The sequence below is a fragment of the Zonotrichia leucophrys genome, chromosome 5 (assembly GCF_028769735.1).
Source record: "Zonotrichia leucophrys gambelii isolate GWCS_2022_RI chromosome 5, RI_Zleu_2.0, whole genome shotgun sequence".
NCBI lineage: Eukaryota > Metazoa > Chordata > Aves > Passeriformes > Passerellidae > Zonotrichia > Zonotrichia leucophrys.
Window position 1 is genome coordinate 48,139,496 of NC_088175.1, and position 16,257 is coordinate 48,155,752.

General features: G+C 65.4%; 2 protein-coding genes across 4 annotated transcripts; both read right to left on the reverse strand.

The window, feature by feature from the left end:
* Positions 1-23: 23 nt before the first annotated feature.
* TNKS1BP1 (tankyrase 1 binding protein 1) lies at positions 24-9,082 on the reverse strand. Of its 3 annotated transcripts, none has more exons than XM_064715267.1 (13): positions 9,015-9,082; positions 8,385-8,518; positions 7,771-7,905; positions 7,021-7,645; positions 6,283-6,352; positions 4,269-5,504; positions 1,972-3,971; positions 1,532-1,850; positions 1,194-1,323; positions 974-1,110; positions 647-813; positions 460-525; positions 24-325 (listed from the first exon to the last, which is right to left on the reverse strand). In XM_064715267.1, the coding sequence occupies exons 3-12, from the start codon at positions 7,862-7,864 to the stop codon at positions 465-467; spliced, it is 4,839 nt and encodes a 1,612-aa protein (XP_064571337.1). In that variant the 5' UTR covers positions 7,865-7,905; positions 8,385-8,518; positions 9,015-9,082; the 3' UTR covers positions 24-325; positions 460-464. The 3 variants fall into 3 exon arrangements, with proteins under 3 accessions (XP_064571337.1, XP_064571335.1, XP_064571336.1); XM_064715265.1 differs by having other exon boundaries at positions 6,283-6,355; positions 9,015-9,081; XM_064715266.1 differs by having other exon boundaries at positions 1,532-1,847; positions 6,283-6,355; positions 9,015-9,080.
* A 691-nt stretch (positions 9,083-9,773) lies between these two features.
* On the reverse strand, positions 9,774-16,197 carry SSRP1 (structure specific recognition protein 1). Its single transcript, XM_064715268.1, has 17 exons — positions 16,079-16,197; positions 15,427-15,585; positions 15,034-15,219; positions 14,759-14,864; positions 14,104-14,294; positions 13,806-14,036; positions 13,613-13,716; positions 13,386-13,514; positions 13,006-13,227; positions 12,850-12,922; positions 12,315-12,453; positions 12,177-12,222; positions 11,566-11,689; positions 11,036-11,206; positions 10,709-10,800; positions 10,416-10,596; positions 9,774-10,161 (listed from the first exon to the last, which is right to left on the reverse strand). Exons 2-17 carry the CDS (start codon positions 15,478-15,480, stop codon positions 10,093-10,095), a joined length of 2,118 nt encoding a protein of 705 aa, XP_064571338.1. The 5' UTR covers positions 15,481-15,585; positions 16,079-16,197; the 3' UTR covers positions 9,774-10,092.
* Positions 16,198-16,257: the final 60 nt, after the last annotated feature.

The window sequence follows — 16,257 nt, forward strand, 5'->3', positions numbered from 1 at the left end:
AGAAGAGTCAGGACTCTCTGAACTGACCAGCAAGGTTTTATTGTCTGTGGCAGTGGCACCACGAGCTGGACCCGTTGCCCTGTGTCCGGGGCCATACACGAGCAGGGCGGAGGGGCAGGTGGGGCTTGTGACCACCCCCAGGCCCAGGGGGACCAAGGGGATGGGGTACAATGGGGGGTTGGGGAGCAGGTGCTGGGAAGACAGGGACCCTGCAAGCTCGTACAAAGTGCATAGGTGTGTGTGTGTGTGTGTGTGTGTGTGTGTGTGCTCCCACGGGAGGGAACAGCCCTGGTCCAGGGACAGCGGCTTCAGCGTCGGAGTGAGCCTGGAAGTGACACAGGGGGAAGGAGTGAGGACCCTGCAGGGCCCCTCCAGGGATGATCCAGCCTGGGGGGACCCAGCCAGAGCACAGAGGAGGGAAGGGGCTGCCCCCAGCACTGCATGAAATCCCACACTCACCCTGCTCAAGGCTTCTTCCTTTTCAGCTTCAGGGCCTGCAGCCAGTGGGGGGGAGAGGCCTCGGATCTGGTGTATTGGCAGAGTTTCAGCATGAGCCCCCCAAAACCAGTCCTGGGACCCAGACTGACCCCTCAGCCCCCCCTTTCCCCTTTTGCCTCCATGAGGAGGATCCTGGCCCCACACTCACCCTGAGGATTTCTCTGGCTTGGGGGGCAGGGCTGGGGGTTTCCCACTCACACCAGGGATCTTGCAGGACTTGGAGCGCTGCACATGGGGGTCTTTAGGAGGGGTCCCCTTGCTGTCCCCTGATGATGTCCCCTCCTCGGCCGAGCGGTTGCGACCCCTCAGTTTGGCCTGGGGGCAGAGAAAGGTCAGGGAGAAACACAGTGCTCTGTCCCCCAAATCCCCCCACTGCCTTCACCCCGTCTTTAGCCAGGCCCCAGCCCCACCCTCCTTAATCTCCCTGCGTTCCACCCTCCCTCCCACCCTGCAGCCACGAGTCCAAGGGACTCACCTTGATGGCAGAGGCACTGAGGCCAGGAAAGAGCGGCACCTTCACCCCCCTACCCGAGGATGAGCCGCGCATCCGCCGGCTCCGGGGCTCCTCCGCTGCCTCCTCGTCGGAGGACACTGCTGGGGCTGGCCGGGGCTCTGTGGGGACATAGGGACAGTTGTCACCACGACACTGTGCCAGGACAGATGGGGGATCCCACCCCCATCCCCGCTGGGCTCACCTGTGGAGTCCCGGAAGATCCAGCTCTCCCCCTCGCTGGTGGTGGGGCGTAGGGACGGCGCCCGGTGCGGGCGCTTGCGGCCCAGGCTGGCCTTGCAGCGGAACACGCTGCTGTCCAGGAGCTCCGTGTCCTGCCGAGCCCAGGGGACAGGTCACAGCTGGTACAGGGAGCCCAGGGACCCCCCACCCCAGCCAGCACACCCACAGCCCCCACAGCAGTGCTGGGGGCCCTCAATCCATGGCTGTCCCTGAGGGCAGTAGGGTCTGAGAGCCCCATCCACAGACACACGCTGTGTCCCCACTTACACTCACCTCCAGTGTGTCCCCACTTATACTCACCTCCAGAAGAGGAAATTCCTGCCCCTGCTCCATGGACTCCTCAGGCTGGGGGGTAGTCAGTGAGAGCCGCTGCTCCCTCCAGCTCAAGGAGCTCTCCCCGTCTGGGTGGTCCGAGGGCTGTTCCTCACTTCCTGCGTACATTGGGATCCCACCGACAGCCTCTGGCAGCAGAGGGGGGACCATGGGGCTCTGTGGGGCAGTGGCTGGTTCAGAGGGATGCCTCTCCTCCTCCGAGTGGCTGGGTGACTCACTCCGGGGGGGCTCCACAGCCAAGCAATCAGCTGGAACGTCACCCATCGAAGGGCTGGGGGCCGACCTGCTTGGGGAACAAAATCTCAGAGTTGCTCTAGCCCCAGGTAACACAAGTCCTGCCCCAAACCCCTCCGTCTGACGCAGGGGAAGCTGCTCCCTCTTCCTGCCACCGCTGGTGCCCTCCTTACCCGTGCTCTGCGCCGGTGTCCCCTCCCACGCTCCGCTCCCCTGCACCAAGGTCTCGGCTGCGGGCGGCACAGCGGGCGCTGAAGGCACTCGCCCACTCCTGGCGCCTGGCCTCAGCATCCTGTGGCTCCACACTCCAGCTGTCCAGGTCCTGGCTCCAGCGGGCATTGCCCATGTCCAGAGAGAGATCCCTGTGCAAGCCTGCCCGGGGCTGCGGCAGGACCCCGGACATGGAGCCATCCGAGGCTCCGGCACTGCAGGGATCTGGCACCCGCTCTGTGCCAATGACACCAAACTGGCTCTGGCACTCAGCTGCTCCAAGCTCCCCAGCCCAGTCCCTGCTGCCAGAGCTGCGACACTCCTGCTGGTGGGCACTGCCCCAGGTGGGCTCCTGGGCCAGGGGCTCGGGGTGGTGGGAGCTGGGCATGTCCTGCTCACCAACCCTGCCCAGCCCGCTCTGTCCGATGCTGCCCTCAGTGGGCCAGCTCAGCCGGGCTGGGATCTGCTCCTGCTCTTCCTCCCCGGGGGTCACAGAGCTGTGCTGCCCATCCTGGGCTGCTCCACTGGGGCTCAACTCTCTGTCCTGCGCCTCCATATCCCTGGTGCTGGATCTGTCATCCCAGACACTTCTGCTGGGGCTGAACTCCCCATTCTGGGTCTCCATGTCCCCAGCGCTGTGCCTGCCATCCCTGGCTGCTCTGCTGGATGTGAATTCACTGTCCTGGGTCTCCATGTCCTTGCTGCTGGATCTGTCACCCCAGGCTGCTCCGCTGGGACTGAACTCATCATGGGTTTCCAAGTCCCTGGTACTGCATTCACTGGCTTCAGCCAGCCTGCTGGGACTGAACTCCTGGCCCCGGCTCTCCATGTCCCTGCTGCTGGATCTGTCATCCCAGGCTGGTCTATTAGGACTGAACTCCTGGTCCTGGCTCTCCATCTCCTTGGTGCTGGATCTGTCATCCCAGGCTGGTCTGCTGGGGCTGAACTCTTGGTCCTGGCTCTCCATGTCCCTGCTGCTGGATCTGTCATCCCAAGCTGGTCTGCTGGGACTGAACTCCTGGTCCTGTCTCTCCATCTCCTTGGTGCTGGATCTGTCATCCCAGGCTGGTCTGCTGGGGCTGAACTCTTGGTCCTGGCTCTCCATGTCCCTGCTGCTGGATCTGTCATCCCAGGCTGGTCTGCTGGGGCTGAACTCCTGGTCCGGGCTTTTTGTTTCCCTGTATTCACAAGTCCAGGCTGGTCTGCTGGGGCTGAACTCCCTGTCCTGGCTTTCCATGTCCCTGATTTCACCAGTCCAGGCCGGCCGGCTGGGGCTGAACTCCCTGTCCTGGCTCTCCATGTCCCTGGGGTTATACCTCCTATCCCAGGCTGGCCGGCTGGGGCTGAGCTCCTTATCTGGGCTGTCTCCAGTGCTGGATCTGCCAGCCCAGCCCAGTGTTAAATTCTCCTCCTTGTTCCCAGCATCCTGGCTGCTGTATTTACTGGCCCAGTCTGGGGTGAGCTCCCTGTCCTTCATCTCTGTGTCCCTGTCGCTGTACCTGTCTGCCCAGGTGGGCTGCCCGGAGCGTGGCTCCTTGTCCAGCTGCCGGACGTGTCCCGTGCCAAGGCCACTGCCCCAGTTGGCCTGTCTGGAGCCAAGCTCCTCCGTGCTGCCATAGCCCTGGCCCCACTCAGCTGTGCTGGCACTGAAGTCTGGATCCTGTGGGCAGCTCTTCGCAGTGCTAAGGGACCGGGACCAGTCGCTGCAGCCCAGTTTCGTGTCCCCCATCAGCTCCGCTGCTCTGTAGTCACCGCTCCAGCTCTCACGGGCAGTGCTGTCCTTGTTGCTGTGGTTGCTGTCCCAGCTGGATTTGGTCCCAAATTCCTGGTCCTGCTTGGTCTCAACAGGCCAGTCTCTCTCCCTGGATGCACCTGGGTGGCTCCAGTCAAAGGTGCTGTCCTGGCGAGGGTGGCCAATGCCGAACTCACTGCAAAGGTCCTTCCGTGACCAGCCCAGCAGGTTCTGGTGGAATAAAGGGGAGAGGAGTTAGAGGGGGAAAAGAGGTTAGAAAGGAGAGGAGTTTGAAGGGAGTGCAGCCCTGGCTCCCACAGCAGCGGAGCTGGGGAGGAGGGGAACACCTCAGGGACACAGTGGGGCTCATCCCAGGGAGGGGGCAGACCCCACCCCCTGCCCCTCAGCACACAGTCCTGCTCAGCCTCCACCGACCCCCACCCGTCCTGTCTCCTCCCACTGCTCCAGGGAGGGCAGGAAGGAGGAGCCCAGCCCACACCGACCCCACAGAGCCCCCACACCCCTCACCTCTGGAGAGCTGTGGACCCCAGGTGACTCCAATAGTTCTGTCAGCCAGCCTGGGTCAGCATGGGGGTCAGGCTCCTGCGAGGGTTTTTCAGCCTGGCCTGGGCCCCCAGGACCCTGCAGGCTCTTGGGGCCATCACCTGCCCAGGCTGGGCCAGCTGGAGCAGCTGGATCTGGTGGGGCTGGATCCAGGGGGGCAGTTATGGTAAGGCTGGGCTGGGTGGGGGACTCAGGCTCAGCTGGCTGCTGGCTAGGCTCTGTCACATGAAGTGGGGAGTGGGACATGGGAGCATCCTGCTCTGCCTCCCTTTCCTCCTCCTCTGCTGAGTGCTCAGCCTCTCGCTGTGCCACGGGACCCCCTGGGCATGGAGCCCCCTCTGCCTGCTGGCTGCCAGGTCCTTCAGCCCTGCTGTCCTTTGGAGGGCTGGGGGCTGCAGCCTCCCCATCTGACTCCCCCTCTTCGGAGAGCCCTGAGTCGGGCGTCTCCCGGATGGGGGAGCGGGGAGGGAAGGCTGGCAAGCGTGCCCCCCGCGATGGGAACGTCCACTCAAAGGACTGGGAAAGGCTCCAGCCCGACTCGCTGCCCAGGGAGGGCTCTGACAGGAGGTCTCCAGCCCGGGGCAGGGCACTCAGTGAGCCCCCCAGCTCCCCCAGGCCCTGCCCCGTGGGCGGGGGCCGCAGCACTCCCTCTGAGGAGCGCCGGAGCCCCACATCCCGGGGAGGGGGGTTGAAATCGGGACCCTCATGGAACTGTGGGGACACTGCGGAGTCATCAGGTCCCTCTGGGGAGCCTGGGGGACGAGAGGCTTTGGCAAGGGGTGGGCTGGGGGGGCCCAGGTACTCAGCAGCAGCCTCGGGAGAGCCAGGGGGGCAGGTGACTCGTGGGGGCAGTTCAGGAGTGCCAGGGGGGCTGGCAGTGCCAGGGGATCCCTCCCCTGGAGTGTGTGGGGAGCCAGGGGAACGAGAGACGCCGAGCTGGGGATCGGTGGCCGAGGGAGCGCCCGGGGCCTGGATGGAGGTGACAGGGACCTCGACTGGAGGCCGAGTGGGGGATTCAGGGGATCCAGGGGGCAGTGTGGGGGAGTCAGGGGCCAGGAGCTCAGGGGGGGCATCAGGGGAGCCAGGGGCTGGGGCAGAGGGCTCAGCAGGCTGAAAAGGAGCTCCTGGGGCTGGGGCTGGGCAGGTGGGAGGCCTTGGGGAGCCTGGAGGTCCGAGGGCACCCAGCTGTAGAGTGGAAAGCTGTGGAAAAAAGCCAGCAGGGGGTCATGTCACTCAAGAGGCACCTCCAACCATCATCCATCCAAAAGCCAGCCCCCCAAACCTCTGGAGGGTCCCTCCCTGCAGCCCTGCTCCCCTCCCTGCACCCGGGGCAGGAAGTGCCCATGCTGCGTGCCAGAACCAGGCTGCTCCCGTGTGACTCAGCCAGGGCGGCGCCCGGCGCCCCAGCCCTGCTCCCTGCCCGGCCCCCTGCAGCCCCCAGAGCGCCTGGACAGAGGGAGACAAGAAATGAAGCAGGAAGAAGTCAGAACCCCCAGCACAGCCCCCTGCCCTGCCTGTGGCTGCCACCCCCCTGCCCAGCACTGCTGGGGTTTGCCCCCTTGCTGGGGTGACCTGGTGCCGCTGCCCAGGCTGCCACCCGCAGTGTCACCATGGCCCGGTGTCCCGGTCACCGCCCTGAGTGAGCGCGGCACGGGGAAAGGGGCTGGCGGGGTGCCCGTGGGGCCTGCCCTGCCACATACCTGCCGGGTCACCGAACCCCAGCTGGTGACTCACGGCTGCTCCCTGCCCACGCCTGGCACTGCTGCTGGCACACGCCACCCCCACAGCCCCGGGCCCCACAGCGGGCTTTCGGCACAGGGGGCCCTGACCCCCCGAGGAAGGGACAGCCAGCACCCCAAGGAGAAAGGAGAGACACGCACCCCGCAGAGAGGGAGCCCCGGAGGAGACAGGAGAGCCCCGAAGGAGAGAGCCCAGGAGCGGAGCCGCCATGGCGCCGGAGGGCGAGGCCAGCACTCACGTCAGGAGGGGACGGCAGCCTCCGGCGTCCACAGGGGTCCCCGGCACAGCTCGGCCCGGCTGGGGGGGAGCTGCTGTGGAGAGAGAAGGGGAAGGGGGGTAAATCCCACTGTGTGCTTCAGCGCTATTCGCCCACCACCCTTCACGGATGCAGGGTACAAGGGGTCGGGCCCTGCCACAGCTGCAGTCTCCGGCTTGGGCTGAGAGGGGAAGGAGGCAAAGTGGCCCCAGCTCCCCTTCCGGAAAGTTTTCGGTCCTTTGGGAGCGAGTTTCTCACACTGTGGCTCAGTGCAGCCCCCGCCCAGCTCTCCCTGAGGTGCCCGGCTCTTGGGATCGTGGCCAAGCCCTGGCCCTAGCCCAGGACATCCTGCAGCTGGGAGTCCTGCCGATCTGACTGCTCCCTGTGCCCTGCCATGGCCCAACAGGGAAAAAATAGCAAGGCTGGAAAATCAGGAGCATTTCCTGGGGGAGCGACCCCGTCTGTAACTCCCAGGCCAGGGGCTGGCTCAGAGCCCGCCCACAGGCCGCTCCTGGCCCGGGACAGCCCATTCTGCGGTTGGCACCAGCCACCCCGGCCTTCCCACGGAGGCAGCTTGAGGCACTGCGGCTCGGGAGGAACCCGGGCCCTGTGCCGGCGACCAGACCTCAGCTCCGTTACATTCCCAAGCCTGGGATGGCTCGGAGCGATATCCCCTGTTCCCACTGCCACTCCTCTCGGCGTCGTGCCCTGTGCCCTCACCTCATCTCAGCCACAGGGTGTCCATCATCCCCCATTCCCAGCTCGCCTGCCGCTGGTCGGGGCATCTGCGGGGTTTCGGCGGCAGGGTCTCCGTCTGCCTCCCCGCTGGGACGCTTCCGGAACGCAACAAAGGTCTTGGAGCCGAAGCGGGAGGAGGGGTCGGTGCAGAAGGGCGAGAGCCAGGCCCGGTCCGGGCTGCCCGGGCCCTCCCTGCTGTCCATTTTGGCCAGGATCTCCTCCACGGTGGTGCCCGGGAACCGCTCCGGCCTGGCGGCCACCGGCACCGGCGTCACCTTGAAGGGCGCCGGGCCCTTGCGCGAGGGGGTTGGCGGGGCCGGCGGCACCTCCTCCTCGGTGCCCGTGACCGAGGGCGACGAGGGCCCCTTCCCGTTGGGGGTCTCGGGTGATCTGACAGTGAAGGAGGGGCGCCGGAGGGGCCCCCCCGCGCCGGCCCCGCTGTAGGGCTGGGGCCCGGCCAGGCGGTTCATCTTCTCGGCCGAGGGCAGCTCGGGCCGGGGGTGCCGCGGGCCCGGCGTGGGGGGCGGCACCGGGGGCTTGGCGGGCACGGCCGGCTTGGGCAGCACGCGGGGCTTGGGCCGCACCGGGGGCTTGGGGCGTGCGCTGCCTGCAGAGAGCAAGGGAGGGGGACGGGCTCAGTGGAGTGTTGCGGCTCTCCAAACCGGGAACAGCCCTCGGAGGGCCGCCCCAGCAACCCACCCGCCCCGGTGTCCCCCAGCCCGGGGTACTGACCTTTATCGGGGCTGCCGGCCAGCCCGGCCCCCGCGGTGCCGGCAGGGGAGGCACAGGGCACGGCGGGGGGCAGGGGCTGCGGCTGGGAGGCCATGGTGACGCAGGGAAGTGGGGGGCTCAGCACGGGGTCAGCCCCTGGGGAGAGAGGGAGAATGGTTTTGGGGAGCGCTCCGAGCCTGGGGGAACCCAACCACCCTGTGAGGCCCCGTGCCAAGCCCTGTCCAGCTGTGCCAAACGGTGATCACACCGCGGTGCCACCCTTAGTACATTGGCCCCGGCTCACCTGAGCCAGCCGGGCCCCAGCAGCAGAGCCAGCCACGGTCCCAACCCCCCCGTAACCACAGGAACCCCACACGACACCCCCTAACGCCGCGGGGCCGCTCCTGTACCTGTGTGACCCTGCGCTAACCTGTCCCAGCACACACGTGTCACTCTCACCGACCTTCGCCAAACCCCCAGCGCCGAGCTGGCCCCCACTTTACCCCGATCCCCATCTGAGCTCCCTGCCCAGGTCACTCCCGGCCCCCCCGAGCCCCCGGCAGCCCAGGAGGAACCGCCCGGTCCCCCGAGACCCTCGGCCAGCCCCTCTCAGGGGCCGCGAGCGCCCCACTCACCTTCCCCACAGCAGCCTCATGGTCGGGGGCGGGCCGGGGACACACGTGGGGGGCGCAGAGCGGGCGGGGAGGAGGGGTTACTGTCCCCGCGGGTCTCACGCTGCCGCCGCCGCCTCTCCCGTGACTCACCGGGGCTGCGGGGACAGGAAAAACCCGCTCGGTGCCTCCTCCCGGCCCTGCCCTCTCTCCCCTGCCCTCCCCCCGCCGCCCTCCTCTCCCCGCCTCGCTCCCTCCTGCCCCGCCGGGGTCTACCCTCCCCACGACCCCCCTCCTCTCGCCTTCCACGGGGGAACCGCCGCCACAGCCCACATCTGGCGACCATCCGGCCCGTTCCCCAGCCCGGGATGGCGGCGGGGCCCCGGGATGCGGGTCCGGCCCCCTGGGGTCCTCCGCCAGCGCGGCCTAGCCTCGTTGCCACGGCAACGAAGCCTCCGATCGAGTGGCTGAGTAGGCCGCGACCGCGGCCTAGCGCCGTCCCCATGACAACGAAGCCCCCCACTCAATTCGGGGGTCCCGGGCCCATGTTGCCCGCCGGGGCCGAAGCCGTGTGGTCCCTCGGGCGGGCGCCACGGGCCCGGGGGGAATGCCGGTTACCCGTAGCCCCATGCCGGCGGAGAGACCCCCACTCACCCTCCACCGCCGCTGTTCATGCATATTCATGACGGCCTGGCCACGCCCCCGGCGGCGGAGCGGGGCGGGGCAGAGCGGCGCCGCGTGGCGGGCGGACCATAGAGAGGGGCGGCCGGAGAGTCCTCCGAAATGGGGGTGGGGGACACGCTGAGAACGTCCAGCACTGTCCCAGTCACCCTCGGGGGCCCAAACAGCCGAGCAGGACCCCCTGGACCACCCCTGATTACAAATTATCCCATTCCCGGGGTCCTCCAGCCGCGGGGCGGTAACGCGTATTCAGGCGGAGGTTGCTGTGACAATAGAGCCCCCCCACCACTCGGGCATCCAGGGTCCCTTGTGCCCACCGGGGACACGCGGCTGGCTCCCGCCCCGGGAGACTCCTGCTTCCCCGTAGCCCCATCCCAGCGGTGCCGGTAAAGGCAGTGGAAGGAGGGGGGAACGGGCAGCCATGGGGTCCCCCCGGGGCTGGTTCCAGACCGGGAATCGGCTGCAATCAACACCGGAGGGGAAAGAGGCCTTAATCGGATCAACCCCCTCACGAGGGAGGTAGAAAAACCCCCAAATGGCATCAGGATCGAGCGAGGGGCTGTAATTAGGAGCCCTGATGGCTGAGCAGGGGCTGGGGGCCGCTAATGGAGGGTGGGGAGAGAGTGAAGTCAGCCCTGGAAGCGGTTCAAGGAGGGGAATGAGCTCCCGGATGGCTGCAGGAAGGAAGGAGGGAAGGGGGAGCCAGCCCCACACCCACACAAACACCATCAGTGGGGTTTTTTTTTTTATTCAACCCGAGTTGCCATGTGAACAGACCCAAAATACAAAAAAACAACACCAAAAAAAAACCAACGAGGGAAGGAAAGGAAAGGAGAGAAAGCCAAGTGTTTAGAAAAAATAAATTGATGGAATACAACGGTGAGGGACTGAGGAGGCACCTCCTGCCACCACGGGGTGCTGAGGGGACAGGGGAACCTGGCCCTGCTCCCGGGTGGGAGCCATCCAGAGCCCGGGACCCTGGTCCCTGCCGCGGGGCTGGCCTGCCCTGTCCTCTCCTCTGGGATCCAGCCTGGAGCCAGCTGGGATGGCGCTAATCCGAGCCCGAGGCAGAGTCCTCTGAGCTGGGGGCCGGGCTGGCAGCTCCCTCCTCCTCCGAGTCCTGCAGGCGGGGGACAGAGAGGTCAGCAGGGGACAGGAAAGGCAGGGCAGTATCCCCCACTACAGTGGGGACAGGGTGAGGGTGGTGACATGGGGACACACCAAAGGATGTCCCCAAGGACATGAACTACCACAAGGACCCAGCCTCTCCAGCAGAAACCACCAGGGTGCTCCCCAAGGAAGAGGGCCTGGGGCCCTCCCAGACAGTTGTTCCCCAGGGAAAACGGACCAGGACCTCCCCAGTTGTGATCCCACCTCCTTCTTGCTCTCTGCAGAGGAGCTCTCATCGCTGGACACAAATTCCTTGCTCTTGAAGCTGTCACTCATGCCCTTAGCTGGGGACTTGGAGGATGAGGACTTGGAGGTGGCACCTTTCTTGTCCCCTTTCCCCTTCACCTGCTTCTCCTGCTTCTTTTTCTTCTTCTTTGACCTCTCCCTGTGTGGGGTTGGGTGAGCAGAGGGGAGAGGAGCCACGTTACCCGGCTGGCCCTGGGAATACCCCGATTTTGGGGGGCCAAGCCCTGCCAGGCCCTTGGCAGCACACTCACCCCCTGTGGCTGTCGGCCTTGCCGCCCACACTGTATTCCTTCATGGCCTTCTCGTAGTCCCGCCTGGCATCTTCCGCCTTCCGATCCCACTCCTGCAGCCAGAGCACAGGGTCAGCGAGGCCACCCCTCCTCCTAAACCATCCTCCCTCACCCACCTCCATCCCACCCTGCTCCCACTCCTGATCACCCAGCTCACCAGCCCGAGGATGTCCCCACCCCTACCCAACTCCCCATCTGTGCAAGCCCCAGCTCCCAGGAGCAAGGAAGCATGGCCAGCCTCCCCTCCTGTACCAGGCCCAGCTCTACCCTGGGCCTCCCATCCCTCACCTCCTTCTTCTCCTTGGACATGGCCTTCCAGAGCTCCCCAGCCTTCTTGGACAGATCGGTGATGCTGATGCCAGGGTGGTCCGACTTGATCTTCTCCCGGCTGGCATTCAGCCAGAGCATGTAGGCTGACATCGGGCGCTTGGGAGCGTTGGGGTCCTTCCCCTTCTTGCTCTGGGAGGTGGAGAACACCCGTGGAAGCCCAATGCACCCCTCACCCAACACCTCAGGAGCAGGCTCTGCTTGCCTCTGCACCCCCCAGCAATCCAACTGGGGAGTGGGGCTGAAGGGCCACAGCTGGGGGGCAGGCTGCTGGAGAACAGCCCGACAACAGCCAGGATAGGCTGGGCATGGCAACAACGTGCCCTTGGGAGAGGCTCGGCCTGGACCCAGCTGGAGGCAGCAACACCAGGCCAGACACCAGCTCTGGCCTGGGCACAGGTGAGTGCTGCAGAGGCTGAGGCAGCTCAGGTGGGGCTGTGACCGGCCTGACCCCACTCCAGGAGCTGGTCCTGCTCCCACAGCAGCCTCACCTCGGGCTGTTTCTTGCGGGGCTTGCGCTCCTTGACGATCTTGGCCTTCTTGGCCGGTTTCTTGTCGTCGCGGTCGCTGTCGCCGTCGCCGCTGGAGGAACTGGCTGAGGCATTGCTGTCAAACCTGCATGGGGGCACGAGCCTCAGAGCTGCCCCCAGACACCAGAGCCCTGAGGCTGCCCGGGCCAGAGCTGCCCTGCTCCAGTTAACAGCCCTCAGGGGAGTGGCCTTCCACGAACACGGTTCATTGTGCTCTGCTTCCGGCACATTCGGAGCTCTCATGGCACCCAGGCTCAGCTTTACAACTCTCACCCATCCTCACCCCAGCCTGGGGCTTTAACCCTCCTCCCAACTGTTCTCTTTCCCAAAAAGTGCAGCCAAGGCTTCCCCTGGAGCCCTTCCAGAACTTTCTCATACTGCCTGATGCCATCACAATGAAGTGAGCCCAGTACTGCCCCAGCTGCCCAATATTCCCAAACCCAGGGCTGTACATTCCCAAATCCAAGTGATCCCAGTCATGCTGTGAGCATCTCTCAGTGCTCACACAGCCCTAGAACAGCACCTTCTTCCTATGGGGCTTTTGGATAAAGGCCTGCCTGGCCTCTACTCACTCTTCTGCCACATCATCATCCTCTTCTCCAGGGTTGAAGGATGAGTCTGGAGGAGAAAGTGAGGGCTCAGTGTTACAGATCATCATGGGGAGCAGGAGCTGGAGAACCATGGCACTCCCTCACAGCCCCAGCCCTCACCTGTCTCCTCCCCAGAGCCATCACTGCTGTCATTGGCATTCTCCTCCCGGATCTTGCCCTCCTCTTTCATCCTCTCCAAGTAGGCATCGTGCTGGTCCTCATCAGAGTCAGCGTATTCATCATAGCTCTGCTTCATTCCCTGCAGAGAGGCAGGATGGCAGCTGCTCCCTGTGCTCACCCAGGAACACAGCCCTGGGTGAGCACAGCCCTGGGCACGCACAGGCCAGGGCACAGACACAGCCATGTCCCCTCCTTCCCCCCTCAGGGCCCCGGAGAGAGAGGGGCAGAGCAGTTATGGGGGTTAGGGGGGCCCCTGCACACCACACTGGGGTTACTGGGTTAGTCAGAGACCACCACAGCCATGCACAGGAAACCTGCACCAGGAGGAGGAGAAAGAGGAAGGGATATCGCACGGACCTTTTTCCTCTACAAGGGCAAGGAGAGAAAAGAGAGGTGAAAAAAAAGAGGGAAAAGCAGCTGGATTCTGGGAGAGGGCAGCACCAGTGGGCACAAGCCCAGCCCTGTGTGCTGATACCTCCTTCAGGCCCCGGTTCTTGATGTTCAGCTTCTTGGCATTGACGAAGTCGAAGAGCTTCCCGTACTCCTCCCTGGGGGAGAGGGCACGGTCAGGCTGGGGGTGCCAGGGGGCCCCGGTGGGCACAGCCAGGCTGGCCCCACAGCCCACACCCACCTCTCGATGCTGCTGAAGGTGTACTGGGTGCCCTGCTTGGTCTCGATCTCGAAGTCGAAGGAGCGGGTGGTGGTGGTGCCACGGGCAAAGTTGACGAAGGAGATCTCGTCGAAGCGGATGTGCACGGGGGGCTTGTGCACGTAGATGAAGCCCCTCTCCAGCGGGTACAGCAGCCCTGAGCTGGCCTTGTAGGAGCAGGTGATGCACTGGGCTCCAGAGTGTCTGCAGGACAAACAGTGCTATTTGTGGGGACAAACATCCTCCCTGTGCCCAGCCCTGGCAGACAGGCCCTGCTCCCCAGCATCAATCACACAGAGAGCACCTTCCCCCAGCCACGGGAACGAGGTGGAAAGGGAAGGACTGGCCCTGCAGCTGCTCACCCCTGGAAATTTCCAGGCACGGTGATCTTGCGGTTCACCAGTGCCTTCATCACCCGGCTGACCATCTCGTAGAGGGAGCCTGACATGTTCTTGGTGAGCCGCCCCTCAAAGCGCTTCTCTACCTCCTCCCTGCGTGGAGGGAAGGAGGGCAGAGGTGAGAACAGGGTCTGGGGTGTAAGGAGCTCCCTCAGGATCCAGGGAGGGCAGCATGGCATTGGGGAACTCACTCATTCATGTTGAGGGTCAGGGAGATGTCCTCATCCTTAGAGAAGAGCAGGATGAGGAAGTGGTAGCGGGTCTGGCCTTGCTTTATCGGGGGGTCCAGACTGATCTGGAAAGAGAAGAGGAGGTGAAAACACAAAACCCCCGCAGAGCACCCTCAATGCCCTTGCAGGGGAGGGCTGAGCCATGCCCACTCACCACGAAGAACATCTGGCGCTGGTCCTTGTGCGGGAGCAGGAAGAGGCGCAGCACGGTGGTGTAGGGGATCTTGTAGTCGAAGGTCTTGCCGTGCAGGTGCAGGAAGGTGGGGTAGATGCGGATGTCGTAGCGCCCGCGCGGCGTCAGGCACTGCAGCTCCCGGAAGATGCAGATGGCGTCTCCGGTGGCCTGGATCACGTCCGCCTTGGACAGCACGTTCTGGGCGAAGGCCTGCCGGGGGAGCGGTCACAAAGGGTCCCTCGCCGCCAGCCCCCGCCCTCCTGCCGGCCCCACGCACCTCCACGGGGTCCACGCCGTCCTCCTGGGTGGGGGGCACGTAGAACCGGACCTCCATGAGGGAGACCTCGGCATCGTCGTTCTGGTGGAACTCCAGCGTCACCTCGTTCTTGCCCGTGGTGCACTGGGACACGTTGCTGAGCGGGATCTCGAACACTGGCTGCTCCCCGATGTCGAAGGACAGCAGCTGCCCTGCGGGGACACCACAGCCAGCTCAGAGCTGTGCCCCACAGATCCCATCTCCAGCCACAGTCTCGCTCCTCCCCCAAAATCCTGCAGTGCCTCTGCTCCCATCACTGCATTCCCACCCTCCCACCCCAGGCTTTCTCGCTTCCGGCTGCATCACTGGAAACTGACACTGATCAGAAACAGACAAAAAGGAACTATCTGACCTCATGTGTCCTGGTCCCTGAGCTGGAGGCATATACACCAGCTCCCCTGGCTCCCTGAAAATGGCACACATGTGCAGACTCCACATCAAGCACAGCCCCCTGGGATTCAGGGCCCTCCCGCTCTCCTGAGATGGCAAATGTCCTCACTGTCTCTGAGGACATCCCTAGAAAGCAGCTGCTCCTAAGGGAATGGCTATGGCAGCAGAACAGCCACACTGGTGGGAACATCCCACCCCAAGGCCTCAGGCTGCCACTGGAACTCACCTCCAAACCTCACTGTGCCCCAGTTCCAGCCCTTCACACACAGATCCTTCTCTGCAAGCTCCAGGCAATAGTGGGCCTTGAAGAAATCTGAGAGCTTGTCAAACTCCTGGGTTGGGCAAGAGGGAGGCAACATCATCAGGAACCAGCAGTGCCCAGAGCCCCGGGTTACACACAGCCCCTGGGCATGGGGATGCAGGGGGCAGAGCTGCTCTGGGGCTGGCAGGGAGCACAGCCAGATCTGGGACAGGGCCAAGGCAGCGGGAGCAGGGACTCACCGACTCCCGGAACCCGTCATACTTGTAGACGTGGCCGTTCTTGGTGAGCAGCTTGAGGCCGTGCCCAAGCGCCACGCGCCGCCACACGCCCTCGGCCAGCTCCGAGGCCTGGATGTTGTCCACCTTCCCCGTCTTGCTGTTCTTGAAGATGACGCCCTGCCGGCTCAGCCGCAGCCGCCCATCGTTCTGTGGGACAGCTGGGCATGAGGGGACTCGGCCCCATGGAGGAACCATGGCCCCGCTGGGTGCTCCAGGCACCCACACCACCAACGCCCCTCAAACCAGCCACAGCTTCATCCCCCTCACCCTCCTCACCGCACAGCATTCGCTCCCCTCATCCACACCCCAACGCTGGGAGTGCCCCTGGGGCCATCCCCATGTCCCCTCGCTCACCATGGACCCCTTCACCTCCTGGTAGATCTCGTTGAACTCCAGCGTGTCAGCCATGGCGGCTGCGGGGTGTGGGAGGGGACGGGGACGATCTCGGGGGGGTTCAGCAGCCTCCCCAGCCCGGCATGCCCGGGGCAGCGGCACGGGAGTCACTCACGGCAGCTGTGGGAGGACAGCGGGTGAGCCGGGCTGGCGACAGCTCCTGGCGCTCCCCAGCGCCCCCAAAACCAAACCTCACCCCTCCGGCTGCCCCCGCCCCGGACGCTGCCTCTGACTCACTGACCGGGGCGACCCCCGGCCCACCTCGCCCCTTCCCTAGCCGGGCCGGGGCCCCAGGGCCGCCCCTTCCTGCAGCCCTCGGCCGCCGCTGTGTCATCGCACCTCTCGACTGCCCCCATCCCTTCCCTTCCCCTCCCTGCTGCGGCCTCCTCGTACCCCAAACCACCCACCGCACCCCCGAATTCCTTCCGAGCCCGAGCTCCCAAGCGCCCCCCAGGCCTCCCCCCAACCCCGGGCCTGCCCACCGGCCCCGAGCCCACTTCCATCTCAGGCCCGTTCCCCCATCCCAGCCCGGCCTGCCCTGACTCTGGGTTCTCCCTGCGAGACCCAGACAGCCCCCTCCCATCCCCCGGTAAGCCCGCCGGCCCCCCCGCACCGCTGCCGCCGCTTTTCCCGCCTGCGCAGCGCGAACCGCGCGGAGCCGCCGCCGCCGGAAGTCGCTCGGACTTCCGCCATGGCGCCGGTTCCGCGCGTGCGTCCCCTGGCGGTTGGGCGGGCCCGTACAGCGCTCTCCGCCGCACCGGGGGCGGGCCCGCTGCGAGACGGAGGCCCCGC